At 53.4% G+C, this 20,788-nt stretch overlaps 1 protein-coding gene across 2 annotated transcripts in view; it reads left to right on the top strand.

Annotated features, from left to right (window-relative positions):
• Window positions 1–20,788, top strand: part of NUP98 (nucleoporin 98 and 96 precursor) — a 944,939-nt gene that overhangs the window by 131,243 nt on the left and 792,908 nt on the right. For both annotated transcript variants that reach the window (XM_086933760.1, XM_086933759.1), the window contains exon 3: window positions 5,366–5,467. In XM_086933760.1, the coding sequence (XP_086789886.1) occupies window positions 5,366–5,467 (102 nt within the window). The remainder of the gene's footprint in view (window positions 1–5,365; window positions 5,468–20,788) is intronic.

The raw sequence follows: 20,788 nt of genomic DNA, 5'->3' as shown, positions 1-20,788 counted from the left end.
CCACACAATGCTGTCTCCGCCCCCTGTGGTGCGTCTAAAGTCCCTAGCCCTGCCAGTGAATAGAGTGAGGGGCTGAGCACATCAAGAGTGCTCACAAACCAGCTGCGACTGGTATTTCCCCTCACCCTGAAGCCAGACAAAGGGAAAAGGTGTATAAAAGAGGGGCTGTGACCCCATGAAAATGTTCTTTCCTGATCCTACCTGAGGGGGGCAGCTGCTGGGCGACAGGAGGAACCGCCACTTGGCACTGCCTTCCTGCCTGGAGGGCCCAGTGAGCTGGCCCCTGGCCCAGCCTTGCCCCCCCCCCCCCCCCCCCCCCTGCCTTGCTCTGTTGAGGAACCTTGGGGCTGACCTTTGTCCTGGACTTGTGTTGCCCTATAGCGCTTGGGAGCGCTGTGATTCTCCCCCTAGCGCCTTGGGAGCTGTTAGAACCGGCTATTTCTGGTTGGCTAAGGCTGACGCCAAAGCTAGGTAGAAACCACCATTCTAGTCAGGGCAAGGGAGTCACACGCCAAGATAACCCCTGCTCACCCCCTTGGTAGCTTGGCACGAGCAGACAGGCTTATCCCGGAGGCAATGTGTAAAGCATTTGCGCACGCACACAACAGCAACATCCTAGGCACACCACAAAAGGAACTCCACACAAGGTTATATAAAAATAACTTCTGTATTGTCAAAACACATCAGATAGTAATCACACAATATACATGGTGCCAACTGGCACGGGCAATATTCACAAGGGATTATTTACACAGGACAGTGCCACGTGGGTGCCTGTCAGAATCAGCACTTAGTAGAAATAGCACTTCTAGAACATAGAATATAGGATATAAAATCACTGTAGTACAAATTAGCAAATATAGCCCACAACCAGTAACCACTGGTAACAGGTAAGTACCACCTACGCAACCCTAACCACCTTAGGAGAATGTCACGCAGGGAACCAGGACCTCACTAGGACCACCTGTACTAGAAAGAACAACCACCTAAGAATAAAATACATTTAGGGGTATAGGTAAGAACACATTACACATGATGCATAACCAACATTCAGAGGTGTAGGGAAGGAAAACACATGATTGATAAAACATACATTCAGCGGTGTAAGAACAAGGCACATGATGCATCAAAAACCCATTCAGAGGTGCAGGGAAGGAAGACACATGATGCGTAAACCAACACATTCAGAGGTGTAAGAACAAGGATGACACACGATGCATAAAAACATTCAGAGGTGCCAGAACACAACTCAATCGCGCAAAAGCACATGATGCCTAAAAACATTGAGGTGCAGGAAAAACCATACAATTGTGCCAAACTTACATAAGCCACCACCACCTGTGGCAGTCCCTAGGCCAACTGGCCTTGTTGGGGCTAGGACACCCTGTGTCCAAAAGTCAGGGGCCTAAACGTGGCAGCTGCCCACGAAGTGCTGGGCAGCTGTGAAAAATGATGGGGCCACGTGGGAGCCACACAAGCTCTGAACAACTGGTCGCCCCTGAGCCTCTCTGGGCTCCAAGCAAAGAAATGCGGCCACGAGCCTCTCTGGGCTCCTTATCAAATGTGGCACTCAAGAAACTCTCTGGGCTGGAACTACTAATGCTTGAGCCCCTGGTGGGCTCCTTAACAACTATGGCGCCTGAGCCCCTTGTGGGCTCCTCGACAAATGGGGCGCTGTGAGCCTCTCGGGGCTCGTGAACAAACCTCTTGCAGGCAGGAGGGGGCGGGCACCGGCAATGTGCCCCGACGCCCCCTTCTCAGGGCTCTACATGCAACAATGCCCCTGTCGGTGGAGCGGCCCGCTATCAATCGCGGCCGCTCTGCTTCTCATTGGAAGGCCCCAGCCCTCCTTCATTCACCGGGTCTGGCGGCGGCCGTCGGAGGAGAGCTCCCGCTCCTCGGGACCCTCCGTTGCTGCGAGCGGCTCTTCTCTCTTCTTCTCCGGGGCTCCCTCAGCACAGGGTAGCCCCGCTACAGGCCGCAACACCCTGGGCACATCTCCGGTCTCCCCCCCCATCGCATGGGAGACCGGCAACGAAAACCAAGGCTTCCCTCTCTGGCCGGCGGGCGGGACTTCCTGCTGGATCGCAGGCTCCGCCCACGTCCGGACCACGTGCCTGACTTCCTCTTTGCGGCCCGGCTGCGGCAGTGACCCAACGGGGGCAATAATGAGGGGTGGGCACCCTCGAAGGACCAAATAATTGCAGAAACAGGGTGGGCACCGTTAAATACCTAAATAAGCGGGGTGGCACCTGTAAATTAGACCTAGCACGAATCGGGCGCCAAGCAGGGTAGTCACCTGCAAGCTCAGGGGCACAAAGGGCAGGAGCGCTTCCCTCCTCGCGAAAACGACAGCGCTTAGCCCAGAAATCACGAAAACGCCCCAGAAAGGACCCCCACAGCAAGGAGGGTCCCAGCAGCTGCAGGGCATTACAGGACAAGGATTCTAGGGCAAGTGAAGTCTCCCAGCCATCGTCGGCCAGGCAGAAAGGGCCCCCAAGAAGAAGTCCTCCAGCAGTCTATCAGGTATCCAGGGGCTGGGCAGGGCCCAGGGAGGCAAGCCTTCCCCTGAGCCCAAGTAGCAGCACGCCCCTGGCAGGATTCAAGTTAGAAACAGGAACATTTTGTAAGGGGACACAGCCCCTTTTTATTCAGAGAAATCCTTGGTCTAGCAGGGTGCAGGCAGTGTGAGAACCAGCTACAACTGGTTATAGGGAACTCCTTTCACAGGCCAGGCTAGGGACATCAGACGCACCACAGGGGGTGGAGCCAGCATTGTGTGGGGAAAACCCAGCCCCATTCACTCCCAGGTGCTACCTCCTCCCACGATTCTAGTTGCAGATGCAGTCATTCAACCAAGGGCTGACTCAGACAACCTCCTGGGGTCTCCCCAGCCCCTGTCACCCTCAAACCAGACAGTCAATCCACAAGCAGGCCCAGGCACCCTCCTGGAGCCAGGCTCCAGCCAATCACACGCCAGGCACAAATTACACAAATATGCCAACTTCTAGAAGTGGCACTTCTACACTAGACACAATCATCCCGCATATATCAATGCGCAGCATTCAATCTCACGAGTTTGCACATACCAAACTTGACCCTGCACTCCCCACACATCAGGAACTACCATGGGCATACATATTCCCCATCCATTCCTATGAGAGGGCAGGTCACTCACCACACATACAGAGAGCTCACGCACTTTACACTGTACCACAGTGAAAAAGTGCGCAGAGGCCCAAAAACCCCAACACCAGGTCACAGAAACAGGCTAGGAAAAAGACCAGTTTCGGGGTGAACCTGCCAAAAGGGCCAGCTCCAACAGGAATGCTTTCTGTTAGTAGCCGGTGCCCACCTGGCATTTTCCTCGCTTATTTGCCAAGTTTGGAATCCCTGGCGAGTGCCCACTCCGCCAGGGACCTTGCGGCGATTTCTTTTTATTGCCTAAGCGAGTGCCCACCTCGCTTTATAGTTAAATTAAAGAGGGTACCTACCCCTCGTTTGCCCGAGATTGTCCCCGGCGCCTGAACCGGAAGTCAGGCAGGCCAGGGGCGGGACTGCCGGACAGCAGGACGAGGCCGGGAGCCCACCCCGCCTCCCCTGGAAGCTGCCGAGAGAGAGGCCGCCCAAACCCGAGGACACCGCAGGATCCCCGAGGAGCAGGAGCTCCCGCACAGCGACCCGCCCGTGCGAGGGAGACCGGAGCCGGAGGAGCAGGCGGGGCTTCGGTGTCCCCAGGATAGAGCCCGGCAGCCACAACAGCCGCAGGAGACAGGAGCCCGGTAAGCGGAGGGGAGCTGGGAATTGGCCCGGTTAGTTTTCCCGGGCGCCCCCACGTGGCAGCGTGCCTCCCCGGCCCTTCCATAGTTCAGAGCCTGCCAGGGCCCTATGTGTGTATTTCGAGCCCGTGGGCATTGTTGTTGGTAGAGCCCACAAGAGGCTTGTGAGGGCCCCATTGTTGTAGAGCCCACGAGGCTCCGACGCCAGGGGAGAGTTGCTTCTCGAGTCCCCCACGAGAGATTCCAACGCCGGGGGCATTGGTTCTCTTGAGTCCAGGAGGGGCTCAAACGATACCGCATATTTCTTTACGTGGAGCCCAGAGAGGCTTGTTGTGGCATTTCAAGCACAGAGAAGGCGCGAGCGGCCCCAGTTGGCAGCGGGATGCTCCCACCTTGCCCACATTGTATGAAGAGCCCACGAGGGCTCAGGGGGCACATTTGTTCTTCGGAGCCTGGAGCCTTCCACTTGCCCCACCTCTTGCTCAGAGCCACGGAGGCTCTAGGGGGCATTTCTTGTTGGTAGAGTCCAGAGGGGCTCAGGGGACCGTCAGTTGGGCAGAGCCTGCAAGGCTCCAGCGTTGGCCCAGCATTGTCTCGCACAGCTGCCCAGCACTTAGTGGGCAGCTGCTACGTTTAGGCCCCCCTGACTTTGGGACACAGGGCGTCCTAGCCTCCACAAGGCCAGTTGGCCTGGGTACAGTCACAGGTGGTGACTTATGTGAGTGCTGCGCAATTGTTCTTACACCTCTGAATATTTTTAGGCATCATGTGTTTTCCTTCCCTACACCTCTGAATGTGTTGTGATGCATCATGTGTGATGTGCTTATACCACTACAGGTATTGTGATACTTAGGTGGTTGTTCTTGCTAGTACAGGTGTTGCTAGTTAGGTCCTGGTTCCCTGCGTGACCTTTTCCTAAGGTGGGTAGGGTTGCGTAGGTGATACTTACCTGTTACCAGTGGTGACTGGTTGTGTGCTCTATTTTTCTATTTTGTGCTACAGTGATTTAAATTCTATGTTCTAAGTGCTAGTTCTAAAAGTGCTGATTCCTGACAGTGGTCCATGTGGCCCTGTCTTGTACATAATCCCCTGTAAATTCTGCCCGTGCCTGTTGGCACATTGTAAAGTGTGTGATTTTATCTAATGTGTTTTGGTGTAAAACAAAGGCTATTTTTACATATAACCTTGTGTGGAGTTTCCTTTGTGGTGGGCCTTGGGTGTTGTTGCTGGGTGCGCGTGCAAACACAAGCTACATAGCCTCCAAGTTTAGCCTTGCTGCTCGCGTCACGTTACCTAGAGGGTGAGCAGGGGTTATCTTGGCGTGTAACTCCCTTGCCCTGACTTAGGAATGGTGATCTCTGACTTTAACGCAAGCCCCGGCCAGCCAGGGATCCCATTTCTAACAGCCCTGCATTGTTTAGATACAGTGTGCCTACAGTACTGAGTATGGAGCGATTGTGGTAAGATGGTAGAATCTTCCATGGAGTTTTGATCGTCTATTGGTTTGTCATGGCAGTAGGCATATGCTTTAGATAGTATATTTTGATTGATCCTCAGTGCCCTTTTTTTTTTTCTTTTTCCCACAGCTGCTGGTTTTGGCGCTACCCCTACAACAGGCTTTGGAGCGACTGCCTTTGGAACAAATAACAATGCAGGAGGCCTCTTTGGGACCACTCAGAATAAACCAGGTGCCTAACTTGCCATTGAGACTGGTGCATGCTTGTTAGACGATCTGTGGGCTCGAGGTGGTGCTTTGATAGTGAAAACTGATTTATATATATTTTTTTAAGTTAGCTTGTGTGTCCATGTAAGATAAATTGTCAATTACACACTGCAGACCTAGATCTTTTTATTTTTTTATATTTTATTGTGTAGAACGTTTCATAAATAGATTTCCAATACACAAAAGCTATTAACAATATTGGCTGAGCCCATATCTGTTATGTATGTGCTTAGCATAATGTTAAAACAATTCTAGCTCAAAAAATAAATAAGTAAATGATGACCACCGGCTTAGTCACACACCATATTCTTAAATAAGGAATCCCTTAGCTGCTGTGTCGTCCCAAGTGATGAGCCATTTTTTTAAATTACTTTTTTTTCTTTTTTGTTGGGCATTTCAGATTTAAACCTTAACTTTTTCCCTCTAAAGTAATCCAGACAATATTAGCGCCTTCCCCCCTCCAATGTTGAGGATTCTAAATGTACCCAGGGTTTTTGAATTTCATAGTGAAAAACTGCTAAAAAGAAATCCAGCCTTTCCTGCCATGGGCGCAGGCAGGGGGTTGGTGGCAGTGGGGCATAGCCTTGTGCTCCACTTCTCTTTTTGAACATTTATCCATGGTGCTCTAGGGGGCTTTCTTCACCCCTGTTTGTATGTCAGCAGGGTGCAAACTCCTAGTTTGCCCGCTCAAGGTGCCAGAATGACTGGGGGGGAGCTCCTTCCCTTGCCCTGGGTGGCTTCTTATACCCCCTTCAAAGTATCGCTGTTGTCTAATGTGTGGATCCTGGCTACAGAATTGTTTCTGGGCGATCCCCTAGCAGAGATCCACTTGGTAGAGGTGATTATGAAAAATTAACACTGTCCCTGTAGCAAATCAATCTTTTCTGCATGTTTACCCCGTATTTCTCGCCACTTGCAGGGCCCTATATTTTTGCTGGCTTTAGAACTCTTTGTACTTTACTCCTGCTAACCAGTTGCCTGCGCTCTTCCTTTAAACATGGTTGAATTGGCTTATTCCTAATTGTTATATTTAACTTGTGTAAGTCCCTAGCATATAGTGCAAAAGGTTCCCAGGGCCTGCAAGTTAAATGTTGCTATTGGACCACAGCACCTATTGTCTCATCCATTACAGTGACGCTGTACAGCATGGTTTCAGGCCTGCTCTTCTAGCCTGACTGTGGCACTTTAAACCGTACAATTTGACCTGTCAAAACAATCCCTTTTGACAGGCCAAAAAACATAGACTACGTCATCCATAATACCGGACGCATGGTATTTAAAGTGAAGGACATGTAGAAAAGTTATTTTAGGATTCCTTTGAGTGAACAGCACCCAAAAGCTGTCTTTAACTGTGGCAAGCCTAGCTGTTCTATGTAGAAAACCAGAGTACGATTTAAAAACCCTAATAGTTTATCTTGGGAATGGGATTAGCTAGAAGAATAACTAAACAATGTTTTTATAGTTATCAAAAATGTAGTTTAATGGCAGTGAGATTTTTAAATTCATATTAAGGAAAGTAACTTTTCCCTGTTTGAAGTTCCAAGAGGCAAAATTTGCATTTACTCTCCCATGTCTGCCAGCAGTAATTGGCTTTTGAATAGATGTGAAATGCCCCCCAGGAGCAAACAAGAGGCTGACCTGAATGGGCATAGGTAACTTCTGAGCCTCCCAGAATATGTAGGCTAGGAGCGCTTTCTCACACGCACACGCTTTATCACACACGCTTTCTCGCACACTTTCTCGCACATACTCTCCCTCGCACACTGTCCTCTCTCATGCACACGCACACTGTCCTCTCTCATGCACACGCACACTGTCCTCTCTCATGCACACGCACACTGTCCTCTCTCATGCACACGCACACTGTCCTCTCTCATGCACACGCACACTGTCCTCTCTCATGCACACGCTCACTGTCCTCTCTCATGCACACGCTCACTGTCCTCTCTCATGCACACGCTCACTGTCCTCTCTCATGCACGCGCACTGTCCTCTCTCATGCACGCGCACTGTCCTCTCTCATGCACGCGCACTGTCCTCTCTCATGCACGCGCGCTGTCCTCTCTCATGCACGCGCGCTGTCCTCTCTCATGCACGCGCGCTGTCCTCTCTCATGCACGCGCGCTGTCCTCTCTCATGCACGCGCGCTGTCCTCTCTCATGCACGCGCGCGCTGTCCTCTCTCATGCACGCGCGCACTGTCCTCTCTCATGCACGCGCGCACTGTCCGCTCATGCACGCGCGCACTGTCCTCGCTCATGCACGCGCGCACTGTCCTCGCTCATGCACGCGCGCACTGTCCTCGCTCATGCACGCGCGCACTGTCCTCGCTCATGCACGCGCGCACTGTCCTCGCTCATGCACGCGCGCACTGTCCTCGCTCATGCACGCGCGCACTGTCCTCGCTCATGCACGCGCGCACTGTCCTCGCTCATGCACGCGCGCACTGTCCTCGCTCATGCACGCGCGCACTGTCCTCGCTCATGCACGCGCGCACTGTCCTCGCTCATGCACGCGCGCACTGTCCTCGCTCATGCACGCGCGCACTGTCCTCGCTCATGCACGCGCGCACTGTCCTCGCTCATGCACGCGCGCACTGTCCTCGCTCATGCACGCGCGCACTGTCCTCGCTCATGCACGCGCGCACTGTCCTCGCTCATGCACGCGCGCACTGTCCTCTCTCATGCACGCGCGCACTGTCCTCTCTTATGCACGCGCACACTGTCCTACACAGTCCTCTTACACACACACACACTGTCCTCTTACACACACACACTGTCCTCTTACACACACACACACACTGTCCTCTTACACACACACACACACTGTCCTCTTACACACACACACACACTGTCCTCTTACACACACACACACACTGTCCTCTTACACACACACACACACTGTCCTCTTACACACACACACACTGTCCTCTTACACACACACACACACACTGTCCTCTTACACACACACACACACACTGTCCTCTTACACACACACACACACTGTCCTCTTACACACACACACACTGTCCTCTTACACACACACACACTGTCCTCTTACACACACACACACTGCCCTCTTACCCACACACACACTGCCCTCTTACCCACACACACACTGTCCTCTTACCCACACACACACTGTCCTCTTACCCACACACACACTGTCCTCTTACTCACACAGTCCTCTTACTCACACAGTCCTCTTACCCACACACTGTCCTCTTACACACACACACACACACACACACACACACACACACACACACACACACACACACACACACACACACACCACTCTCCCCAGGTAGTGTGGTTGAAAGATTTTATCATCATGAAGATGCCCAACCTGGGTAGAGTTGACTCCGTGGACTTTCATCCCATTGGTTAGGGCACGCCCACGAGTAATTCCAATCCACTAGCTCATGCCAGGAATAAATGTAAAAAACACAGTTGATGGACAGAATGTAGAACAATGTCATACATTCACCCCAGTACAAGGATCTGGGCCTAAATCCATTGTTTTTTTGCACTCCACACCACCCTGGGTTAGACACTGGCTATATGCAAATCAGCTCTGACCCTGTGCCCCATGGGTCCAGTCGGAACTACCAAGCCATGTCTTTCCCAGACCGGAATCAAGCATCCAAAGACCGGTTTCTGGCTATCCGCCTTTATTCAGCCTGGATAGCTTGACTCCAGTGGTGTGGAGAGCCTGGGACTCACGTCTGAGTATACCCAGCACACTCGGGGTGAAAATTGCATATAGCCAGTGTTGGACCCGGCCTCGTGGCGTGGCCCTCGCTGACCCCCATAACCCCAGCACTACAGACGGAACTGATTCCCGTCCAACCAGAACTATACACAAGACTCCTACATCGGACCCGAGGCGACCTCCAGACCGTGTGCCTGTGCCCATGCACGTGACCATCAGACTCCATGTTTGGCCACCCCGCCAGCCGGCTGCCTTCTTCCCTTTCGGCAGCCTCTGGCCGCTCCCGGCTGCAGCTGGGCGTGCGCGTCCGGCGTGCCCCGACCCGCCCGGGGGGGTGAACGACTCACCAAGTACCCGAAACCAAGGCTTCCATCACACCTCCGGCCCCCCTCTAGAGAGACTGGTTGGCCTCACACCTCCGAACCATCCCTGGGGGCTGGTTTTGATCGCACCCTTTGGCTTCCTAGCGAGCTGTCTCCAGGCCTTTATGAGCGTCTGGGATTCCCTGGACGCATGGTCCAAAAGCATCAAAGACCTAGCCTCCCAGACAATCGGGCGCCTGGCCCTCGGACCTCCGGCCTCCTGCCTCTGAGGGTCCAGACATCAAAGAGCTCCTGGACTATAAGACAGCCTGCCATCTAGCCGGCGGTTGTATCTTGGACAAGAAAGCCCTGCTGATCTGATCGCGGCTGACCTTGAGGAGAACAGACTCTGACCCACCGAGCCCTGCTGACGTTGTCTCGGCTCATCCTCGAACCGACGGAACTGAACCACCGGAGCCCTGCTGACGCTGTTGCGGCTCCCTCTCGAAGAATAAGACCTGAACCACCGGAGCCCTGCTGACGCTGTCGCGGCTCCCTCTCGAGAGTAAGATCTGAACCACCGGAGCCCCGCTGACCTCGTCGCAGCCCCCCTCTTAAGAATACGAAACACCTGCCTACGAGTACGACGAAGTACTCCTGACCAAGCCCTGCTGACCTCGTCGCGGCTTGAAGAACTCTCTGGTCCGGCTGGATCAGCAACGCTACCCACAGACCACCTGAACTTGAAGTGAGTAGGACAGCAAGACCCATCGCCAGTCCCCGTACCCCCCAGTTAAGGATTGAGAACTGTGCGCAGGGTACGTGGTGTGCCAGCTGGCCCTCTCAGACTGTCCCGCTTCCCCGTTCCCCTTGCTACAAGACTTTCGCGATCCCTCGATCGCTGTGTATTGCTCCTTACTTTTATCTTGATAAAGTTCATACTTGATAAAGAATCACGGTGTGGTGTCCGTTCATAAGTGTAGTGTGTCATCCGTGTGTACGATCAGTCCTCCCCGGTGGGGACTCCCCCTTCGATAAGACTCGGCAATAATTGTGGGAGAGGAGGTCCCGGGTGGTTAGGAGAGTCCTCTTGACCCCTGGGGTCACCGCCTTCCAACATTGGTTGCAGCGACGCGATACAAACCTACGTCTAAAGATCGTACCACTGACACACTACCTGAACCCACACGCAGCAAACGCACGAGAAAGAAAGAGCAATAATGACGACCACAGAATCTGGTGTGAAGACCACATTCGACAAAGACCTCTTGGAAGACTACACCCATAGAGAGCTAAAACAGTTCTGCAGAGAACTGAGTATCCCAAGTACTGGACTAAGTACTAAGGAAGATTTCCAGAAAGCGCTTACCACTTGGGTAGAGTCCGGAGCACCCCTCCCCCCGACCGAAGACAACGAGGGAGGGAGGCCACAGACCGAAACCGGTACGCCGGCCGGTGAGAGAATCCAGCAACCGACCCGGAGCACAGCAACCGGGAGGGATCGGTCATCGGAAGAGATGGCCGACCGAGAACGTAACCGAAGCCATGAACTCGAACTGGCGCGCCTCAAATTGGAGGGCGAACTCAAACTTGCAGAGAAGAAGTTGTCATTCGAGCAGTTGCGGCTCCAGGGAGAGCTAGAGGAGAAGAAGCTCCAGAGGGAGCATGAAGGTCGGAAACTCCAGCTTGAGATCGAGCGCAGCCTCAAAGAACTGGAGTTGAAAGCCAGAGCAGAAGCAACCGGACCACCGGGACTTGGAGAGCAGGTGGTCCCCAAAGAAACGAAGGTGCACATCCCCAAAGACGTCGTGAAGGAGTTTTACAAAGGGGACGACATCCAGCAGTGGTTCAAAGCCTACGAGGTTGCCACATCCGCCCACCGGGTCCCCGAGAAGGACTGGGGGGCCGGTCTGTGGAGCCGCTTCCTCAGCGAGGGGAGAGACACCCTGCTGGACCTACCGACCGCACACATGAACGCCTACCCCCACATGAAAGACGCTCTCCTATTCCGCTACTGTCTAACGCCAGAAATGTATCGCCAGCGGTTTAGGGAGTGCAAGAAGATTCCTGGCACCACATGGGTAGACTATGTGAACTACTTCACCTGGGCCCTAGATGGGTGGATCAAGGGCAGCAATGTGACCACCTTCGAAGGCCTAGTCGACCTAGTCGCTTACGAGCACCTGTCCGCCAATTGCTTTGTGGAACTAAGACAGCATCTCCTGGACAGCAAGCTCGCCAACCTGCGGAAACTGGCTGTTGAAGTCGATCGCTGGGTGGCCACCCGAGTCCAGAAGGATCCTTGGTCGTTCCGGGCGACCGGGGGAGACCCCCCCCCCCCCCCCCCCCCCCCCCCCCCCGGAACGACCAAGGATCCTCCCGCCAGCGAGTTTGGGGAGGTCGAGGCAAACAGCAAGGATCCCAGTCAGGGCCCCAGCGTAGTCCCCCCAGAAACCAGGCACCACGCTCTCCTCCTGCGACGAGACCCGCCCCGAGCGCAGGACCCCCGGGGCTCCGCCCCAGCGCCACATGCTACAAGTGTCAGCAACCCGGGCACTATGCCGGTGATCCTCGATGTCCCATGACCCAGAAATCCACTCCCACTGGCCCCTCCACCAGACAGATATCCTCAGTGGCCCTAGAAGAGGAAGAAATAGAAGAACAGGGGGAGTGGGAGCCCGCAGCCATGGTCTTAGCCTCCCTGGGGAATAGCGAGTTGATCCCAGGAGACTACCTGCCCGACAACACAGAAGAGTATCGCCAGACAGTTAAGGTTAACAGGCGCAGCATAGGAGCTCTTAGGGACACAGGAGCCAGCATCACGTCTGTCAGATACACGCTAGTCCCCGAATCCATGATCATCCCTTACACCTCCTGTAGAGTGATAGCAGCTGACCATTTCGTCCGCACCTGCCAGATAGCACAGGTCCCATTTGAGTCGGAGGGAGGTTCGGGCGATCTACGGGTAGCGGTCCACACGGACATGCCGGTAGACTGCCTCCTGGGGAATGACCTAGAGAGCTCCAAGTGGAAAGAGGTAGAAAGAAGGACCCATTTAGAAATGTTGGGTCTGCCCCAATGGGCCTGTGTGAGCACCCGAGCCATGACCGCCAGAATGTCCAACCCTGGGAACGAAGAGTCCGAGTTCCCCAGTGCAGCCCCTGATGTCCCCGAGGGAAGCGAGCACCCCACGGTCTGCGACCAGCCCTCCACCGAAGGAAGCAAATCCGACGAAGGTCCCCTCGGACCCGCCGTCGAGCCAGCCCCCACCCTAGCAGATATCCCCGAGTTGGCCCAGTGGCGCCAAGAAGGAGGACCGTCCCGAGAGGAGTTATGCCAAGAGCAGACCTCCTACCCTGCCCTTGAGGGGCTCCGGCAACAGGCCGCAGCCCAGGCCGCTGGAGACCAGTCCGGCTCCCATTACCTTTACTGGGAAAACGGCCTACTTTACAGTGAACAGAAGACCGCCGAACTAGGGTCAGCCCGCGTGCTGGTGGTACCCCTACGTTTCCGCGGCCTCCACCTCAACCTGGCCCACGATGTGCCCCTGGCGGGACACCTGGGCCAAGATAAAACATTCCAACGGTTAGTGACCCATTTCTACTGGCCCCGCATGCGGGTCGACGTGGAACACCACTGTAAGTCCTGCCCCACGTGTCAGGCTAGCGGCAAAAGCCGAGGCAAGTGCAAGGCTCCCCTCCAGCCCTTTCCAGTCGTCAGTACCCCCTTCGAGAGGGTGGGGATCGACATCGCCGGACCTCTGGACCCCCGGACCTCCTTAGGTCACCGGTTCATTTTGGTTCTGGTCGATCACGCCACCCGATACCCCAGAGCCATCCCCCTCCGGACCGTGACGGCCCCGGTCGTGGTCCGGGCACTCATGGGAATCTTCTCCCGGGTGGGATTCCCGCGGGAAGTGGTGAGCGACCGAGGCACAAACTTTATTTCCCGGTACATGAAGTCCCTTTGGCAACAGTGTGGGGTGTCGTACAGGTTCACCACCCCATACCATCCCCAGGGTAACGGCCTGGTGGAGCGGTTCAACCGCACCCTGAAAGGAATGATCATGGGTCTCGAGGAGCCCTTGCGACGCAAGTGGGACGTCCTCCTGCCCTGCCTCCTGTTCTCATACCGAGAGGTTCCCCAGAAATCCTTGGGGTTCAGCCCTTTCGAGCTGCTCTACGGGCACCCCGTCCGGGGTCCCCTCAGCCTGGTCAAGGAAGGCTGGGAGACAGCCCCCCCGAGCACACCCCCGATGTGTTTTCCTACGTCCTGACCCTCTGGAACCAGACGCGGAAGTTTCGCGAGCTGGCCGAGGCCAACCTGGAGGCCAACCTGGAGGCCAGCCAAGAGGAGATGAAACGCTGGTACGACCAGAATGCCACTCTGGTCGAGTTTCAACCCGGCCAACAGGTTTGGGTCATGTCCCCAGTGGAACCTTGTGCCCTACAGGACAAGTGGACTGGACCCTTTAAGGTGATAGAGCGCAAGAGCCAGGTCACCTACCTCATTGATACGAAATCAGCCAGGAATGCCGTGAAAGTCCTACACGTGAACCGGCTCAAACCCCACTTTGTGCTTTCTGAGTTGGGATTACTCCTTGCCACCGACGACGGAGAAGAAGAGGAGACTGACCCTCTACCAGATCTCCTATGTGCAAAGGATCAAGATGGCTCCGTAGAGGGAGTGAGTCTCTCCTCCTCCCTCACCCCCGTGCAGCATGAAGAATGTTGCCAGTTGTTGGGACAATTCTCAGACCTCTTCTCCCTCACACCTGGCGTCACCAGTTGGTGCGTCCACGACGTGGACACCGGAGACAGCCCTCCGGTACGACACAGAGCCTACCGAGTCCCTGACCGAGTTCGAGCCTGCATCAAGGCCGAAGTCGACAATGTTGGACCTGGGACTGGTAGAAGCCTCCGACAGCCTATGGGCTAGCCCCATGGTCCTGGTTCCGAAGGCGGCCGCCCCCGGCGCTGTTCCTGAGCTGAGGTTCTGCGTAGACTACCACGGACTCAACGCAGTCACCCGAACCGACGCACACCCCATCCCCCGAGCCGACAAACTCATTGACCGCCTAGGGTCGGCTCAGTACCTTTGATCTCACCAGTGGCTACTGGCAGATCGGCCTCACGGAGAGGGCCCAAGAAAGGTCTGCTTTCTCCACTCCGGATGGCCATTTCCACTTCAGAGTGATGCCCTTCGGGATGAAAAACGCCCCCGCCACCTTCCAGCGACTGGTCAACCAGGTCCTGGCCGGGTTGAAAAGTTTCAGCGCAGCGTATCTCGAAGACATTGCGGTGTTCAGCGCCCACTGGCCCGAGCACCTGCACCACCTCTGGGAGGTGTTGGACGCCCTGCGCCGCGCCGGGCTCACCATTAAAGCTAGCAAGTACCAAATAGGACAAAGCTCCGTTGTATACCTCGGACACCAGGTCGGCAGCGGCCTCGTAGCCCCCCTCCAACCCTAGACAGACGCGATCACTGCCTGGGAGACCCCCATGACCCAGACCGAGGTGCGGGCCTTCCTAGGACTCAGAGTACTACCGTAGATTTATCAAGGGTTACGGGAGTATTGTAGGCCCCCTCACAGAGTTGACAGCCAAGGCCAACCCCAAGAAGGTTAGCTGGACCCTCACCTGCCAGAAGGCGTTCGAGGAATTGAAACCAGCCATGTGCACCGCTCCAGTACTACAGGCCCCTGATTACTCCAGAGAGTTCGTGGTCCAGACCGACGCCTCCGAACATGGCATCGGAGCCGTGCTCTCCCAGGTGGACGACCAGGGGATTGATCACCCAGTAGCCTTTATCAGCCGGAGACTACTACCCAGGGTGCAGAGATGGAGCACCATCGAGCGAGAGGCCTTCGCAGTAGTCTGGGCCTTGAAGAAGCTGAGGCCCTACCTGTTCGGTACCCACTTCCTGGTCAAGACCGATCATCGTCCTCTCCGGTGGCTCATGCAGATGAGGAGAGAACCCTAAACTGCTACGCTGGTCCATCTCTCTCCAAGGGATGGATTTTACGGTGGAACACAGGCCTGGTGCCGACCACGCCAACGCAGACGGCCTCTCCCGCTTCTTCCGCCTCAGCGAAGAGAACCCCCAAGAGGATGGGTAGTTTTCCTCGTCTTTCAGCTGGAGGGGACGCATGTTGGACCCGGCCTCGTGGCAAGGCCCTCGCTGACCCCCATAACCCCAGCACGACGGACGGAACTGATTCCCGTCCAACCAGAACTATACACAAGACTCCTATATCGGACCCGAGGCGACCTCCAGACTGCGTGCCTGTGCCCATGCACGTGACCATCAGACTCCATGTTTGGCCACCCCGCCAGCCGGCTGCCTTCTTCCCTTTCGGCAGCCTCTGGCCGCTCCCGGCTGCAGCTGGGCATGTGCGTCCGGCGTGCCCCGACCCGCCCGGGGGATGAACGACTCACCAAGTACCCGAAACCAAGGCTTCCATCACACCTCCGGCCCCCCTCCAGAGAGACTGGTTGGCCTCACACCTCCGAACGATGCCTTGGGGCTGATTTCGATCGCACCCTTTGGCTTTCTAGCGAGCTGGCTCCAGGCCTTGATGAGCGTCTGGGATTCCCTGGACGCATGGTCCAAAAGCATCAAAGACCTAGCCACCCAGACAATCGGGCGCCTGGCCCTCGGACCTCCGGCCTCCTGCCTCTGAGGGTCCGGACATCAAAGAGCTCCTGGACTATAAGACAGCCTGCCTTCCATCTAGCCGGCAGTTGTATCTTGGACAAGAAAGCCCTGCTGATCTGATCGCGGCTGACCTTGAGGAGAACAGACTCTGACCCACCGAGCCCTGCTGACGTTGTGGCGGCTCATCCTCGAACCGACAGAACTGAACCACCGGAGCCCTGCTGACGCTGTCGCGGTTCCCTCTCGAGAGTAAGATCTGAACCACCGCAGCCCTGCTGACCTCGTCGCGGCCCCCCTCTTAAGAATACGAGACACTTGTTACCATCCAGAGCCCTGCGGACGCTGTCGCGGCTCCACCTGCCTACGAGTACGACGAAGTACTCCTGACCAAGCCCTGCTGACCTTGTCGCGGCTTGAAGAACTCTCTGGTCCGGCTGGATCAGCAACGCTGCCCACAGACCACCTGAACTTGAAGTGAGTAGGACAGCAAGACCCATCGCCAGTCCCCGTACCCTCCAGTTCGAGGATTGAGAACTGTGCGCAGGGTACGTGGTGTGCCAGCTGGCCCTCTAAGAATCTCCCGCTTCCCCGTTCCCCTTGCTACAAGACTTTCGCGATCCCTCGATCGCTGTGTATTGCTCCTTACTTTTATCTTGATAAAGTTCATACTTGATAAAGAATCACGGTGTGGTGTCCGTTCGGAAGTGTGGTGTGTCATCCGTGTGTACGATCAGTCCTACCCGGCGGGGACTCCCCCTTCGATAAGACTCGGCAGTAATTGTGGGAGAGGAGGTCCCGGGTGGTTAGGAGAGTCCTCTTGACCCCTGGGGTCACCGCCTTCCAACAGCCAGTGTCTAACCCAGGGTGGTGTGGAGTGCAAAAAAACGATGGATTTAGGCCCAGATCCTTGTACTGGGGTGAATGTATGACATTGTTCTACATTCTGTCCATCAACTGTGTTTTTTGCAATTTTCACCCGAGTGTGCTGGGTATACTCAGACGTGAATCCCAGGCTCTCCACACCACTGGAGTCAAGCTATCCAGGCTGATGAAGGCTGATAGCCAGAAACCGGTCCTTGGATGCTTGATTCCGGTCTGGGAAAGACATGGCTTGGTAGTTCGGACTTGACTGTTCCCATGAGGCACAGGGTCAGAGCTGATTTGCATATAGCCAGTGTCTAAGTCAGGGTGGTGTGGAGTGCAAAAAAACGATGGATTTAGGCCCAGATCCTTGTACTGGGGTGAATGTATGACATTGTTCTACATTCTGTCCATCAACTGTGTTTTTTGCAATTTTCACCAGGAATAAATGTGGCATCTCAAGACACCCACTTAAGAACACTCCTGGACTCTAGATGAGGACTGAACCTTCGGTCTGTGATTTGAGAGGATCCCTGGAGAACTGAACCGGCTTCCTCTTTTACCCAGTAATAAGACATTGACTTAAAGGGTCATAGGGCTGGCTCCAGGGATACAAGTTACAAGAGGCCTTTACTAAAACTGCCCAGCTGATCAGGGCAACTGGACCTTAGTTGGACACTACTGGTTGCGTCTGCCTGACACCCTTTTAGTCTGAGTGCCTCCTCTGAAGTTCAGGGGGGCTTTAGAAGTGTACTTTTATGGTCGATTTGGGACTTTAAAATACAAAAGTCAGAAGGTAAAGTCTTTGACCAGGTCAAATCTGTTTGCTGTAGCTGAACTGCGCACCATCGCGGTAAGCGTCAAATTGCCCCAGGTTGCGGTCTACCACGACCATTAACTATCATTGGCACTTAATGAATATATTTTTTAAAACACCTTTTCATTGGTTTTACAAGATGCACTAGGCCCAAAAGGGCAATAAATAAAGAAACTGAGAGCATAAGAAAGAAATGCATAACGAAAAGCATATACCTGTACAGTTTGCCCCACCCGCATTTTTGCAATATGATAGAGTATGTCCAGTAACAAGATCACTTGGTCCGTTCCCTTCAGATCCCATCTTATCCCATAAGCAGACGAATCTCATCATTAACCAGTTATCGTATAGTGCAGACCGGTTCTAACACAATGCCCCTGTAATCTTCCCACGCTGGTCATATATTTGGGTGCTTTTGTGGACATCCCTGGGTCTTCTACACCACCAATAAAAGAGCAAATCTCTCCTGGGAAATTGATTTCGCTGTGCTAATTGATCCTAACCATACATGCCCATGTACTCAACATCATTTGTCCTTAATGAGTTCTCGTTCCCAATCACACTCCCAAATCGAGACAACCAGGGCCCCAATAGTCAGCTAGGCAGAACAATACTCATAAACACATGCTATACAAAAATAAATTTAATATAATATATAAAACTTATACAATGATTAAAAGTGTTTTCACAAAAAGGTATTTCATCGAATACATACGTAATGAAAAACACAAATGTGCTTGCAAGATAAACCAATAAAATAAAGTGAGAGAACAAACCACAATGTATACTCCTAAAAACATCAAGAATTCGTTACTCCATATAGGATTCATTGTTTTAATATCTCTTGGGTGTCCTTGAATCATTACATTTAGTCACTACCCAGCTAGATCCTTGGATGTAACAACCAAAAATACGTCGACGCATTTCGATGGCCTTTGTATAATTGTATGCCACCTTCCGCAGGACAATATATATAGAATGTTCTCTTTCAGTTAAAAACACCAGTAAATCCTAATCAAAAAACCTATATAATCAAAGTGTTATTATATACTTGAGCACATAAAATCAATGCATCGCCAACTCCAATCCCATACTGCAATCCAGGCCACTTATCCAGACATGCTAGGACAGGGGGGCCCTGACTTTGGTTTTTACTGCCACCAGAAGGATTTTCCTTGACAATACTGTGGACAAACCATTCACATCAACCGCCAAGGTAATGCGGTGCATTTGAACAGTTTGTTCACTGTATTTAAGCAGGTAACCCAATAAGATAATGCACTAGGTAAAGATGTAGACTTATCTTTTAATAAAATAATGCAGGATACAAAAGTGGTAACCTGTAAGGACATTATTTCCAAAAACAAACCAAGCCAAATCACTTGGGTATGCAGTAAATGGTATGCTTGCCTCTTCAAAGTGTATTAGATTGGCTGTCCTGTGACATGATATACAAAAAACAAAAACTACAAAACATACTAGTGTGCAATGAGTGACCTTTCGTGATGAGTAACGGTTGTGCTGTACAAAAGTAACATGGATGATACATAAATACGAATGGGGGGGGGGGGGGGGGCGGAGAAAAACATTTTCTAGTCTGGTCCAAACTATAAACATAACCCTCTGACAGGGATTACTTTTTCCTTTTCAGTTCAGGGGGATTGCATGGACTGTGTAATGACTCTAATGTCGACATGTCGACCCTAGGTCTGGGAGCAGAATACATACTTGTGCATAGATTGCCATCTGGTGTTTGGCTCGGATGATTGCAGTTTGTTGTCTTGGAAGTTGTCTTTGAAGTCACGAGATATGTGACTCCTCCCTTGGACGATAGTGCGCATAGGCATCGACTCCATTAGGTTTTTTTCCGCTATGAGGTTCGGATGTGACTTTTGTCTCTCTGGTAGGTACCGTGTTTCCAAACCTTTTCGACGTGCAAATCACTACTCGACGGTATTGTTTTGATCACATGACTTCGACGTGCTAACCCACAAACTCCTCGATTCCGGGCATCGACGCAAGCCACTGGGCCTATCTGCGCCATTTGGGCCTACGGCTAATGGAAAGGACTCAATTAAAAAAATGCCCCAGTGTCGAGCTAAATTTCTACACCGTGACCACCACAAGGTCTGCAACCTTTGCCTCTCGCCAGAGCACGAAGAAAAGGATTGCCAAGCCTGCGCCTCTTTTCGCTCTAAAAAGACTATCCGTGATTGCTTGGCTCGACGACACGTTCTGGCTCAACAGGCTTCACAGGTGCCACACAACATCGATGAGGGTCCCGATGTTCAGAGGCAGAAGACTCTGAGGATCTCAACATAGTTTCCGAAGCTGATGACTCCGACTCCGATGACCACATTGCTCCAGGTCAACGAGTAAGTAAAAATGCCCCTGCCTCGGCCCCCTTGGAAAAGAAGGCGGCTCCGGTCAAAACTTTGCCTGAAGGCCATAGTCGAGACCGAGGGAAAACGTCAGAAGCCCCGCCTCCAGGCCCGGTTTGAAGACCAAGGAAAAGCCTTCCAGCAGTTCGGGACCGAGCAAGCCGCATATCAGTACCCAAAGAACAGTCTGTACCGAAATCGGGAATACACCCTACTCCCGTTACGTCCAAAAAGGCCTCAGCATCGAGCTCTTTGGCACCGAAATACCATAAGGACTCGGATCCAAACAAACATCGACAACCTTCGGATCTGAAAAAGATTTCAGACTCTACATCCAAGCCAAAGGAGCACAAAACCTCTCCTACGGCTCCAGAGCACAAATCCAAACTGTGTTTGGAATCGGCACCGAAAGGAGACCGCACGGAGGGAGAACTATTTCAACCTGATCCTATCGATCCAAAACAAGACATTGCATGTGGACCCTACAACCGGTCATATTGTCATCCTCCCATCAAAGAAGAGTAAATTACATATCTCACACTCTCCTGAAGTACC

Source organism: Lissotriton vulgaris, chromosome 8, assembly GCF_964263255.1.
Source record: "Lissotriton vulgaris chromosome 8, aLisVul1.2, whole genome shotgun sequence".
Lineage (NCBI taxonomy): Eukaryota > Metazoa > Chordata > Amphibia > Caudata > Salamandridae > Lissotriton > Lissotriton vulgaris.
This window is presented reverse-complemented; position numbering and strand designations above follow the sequence as displayed.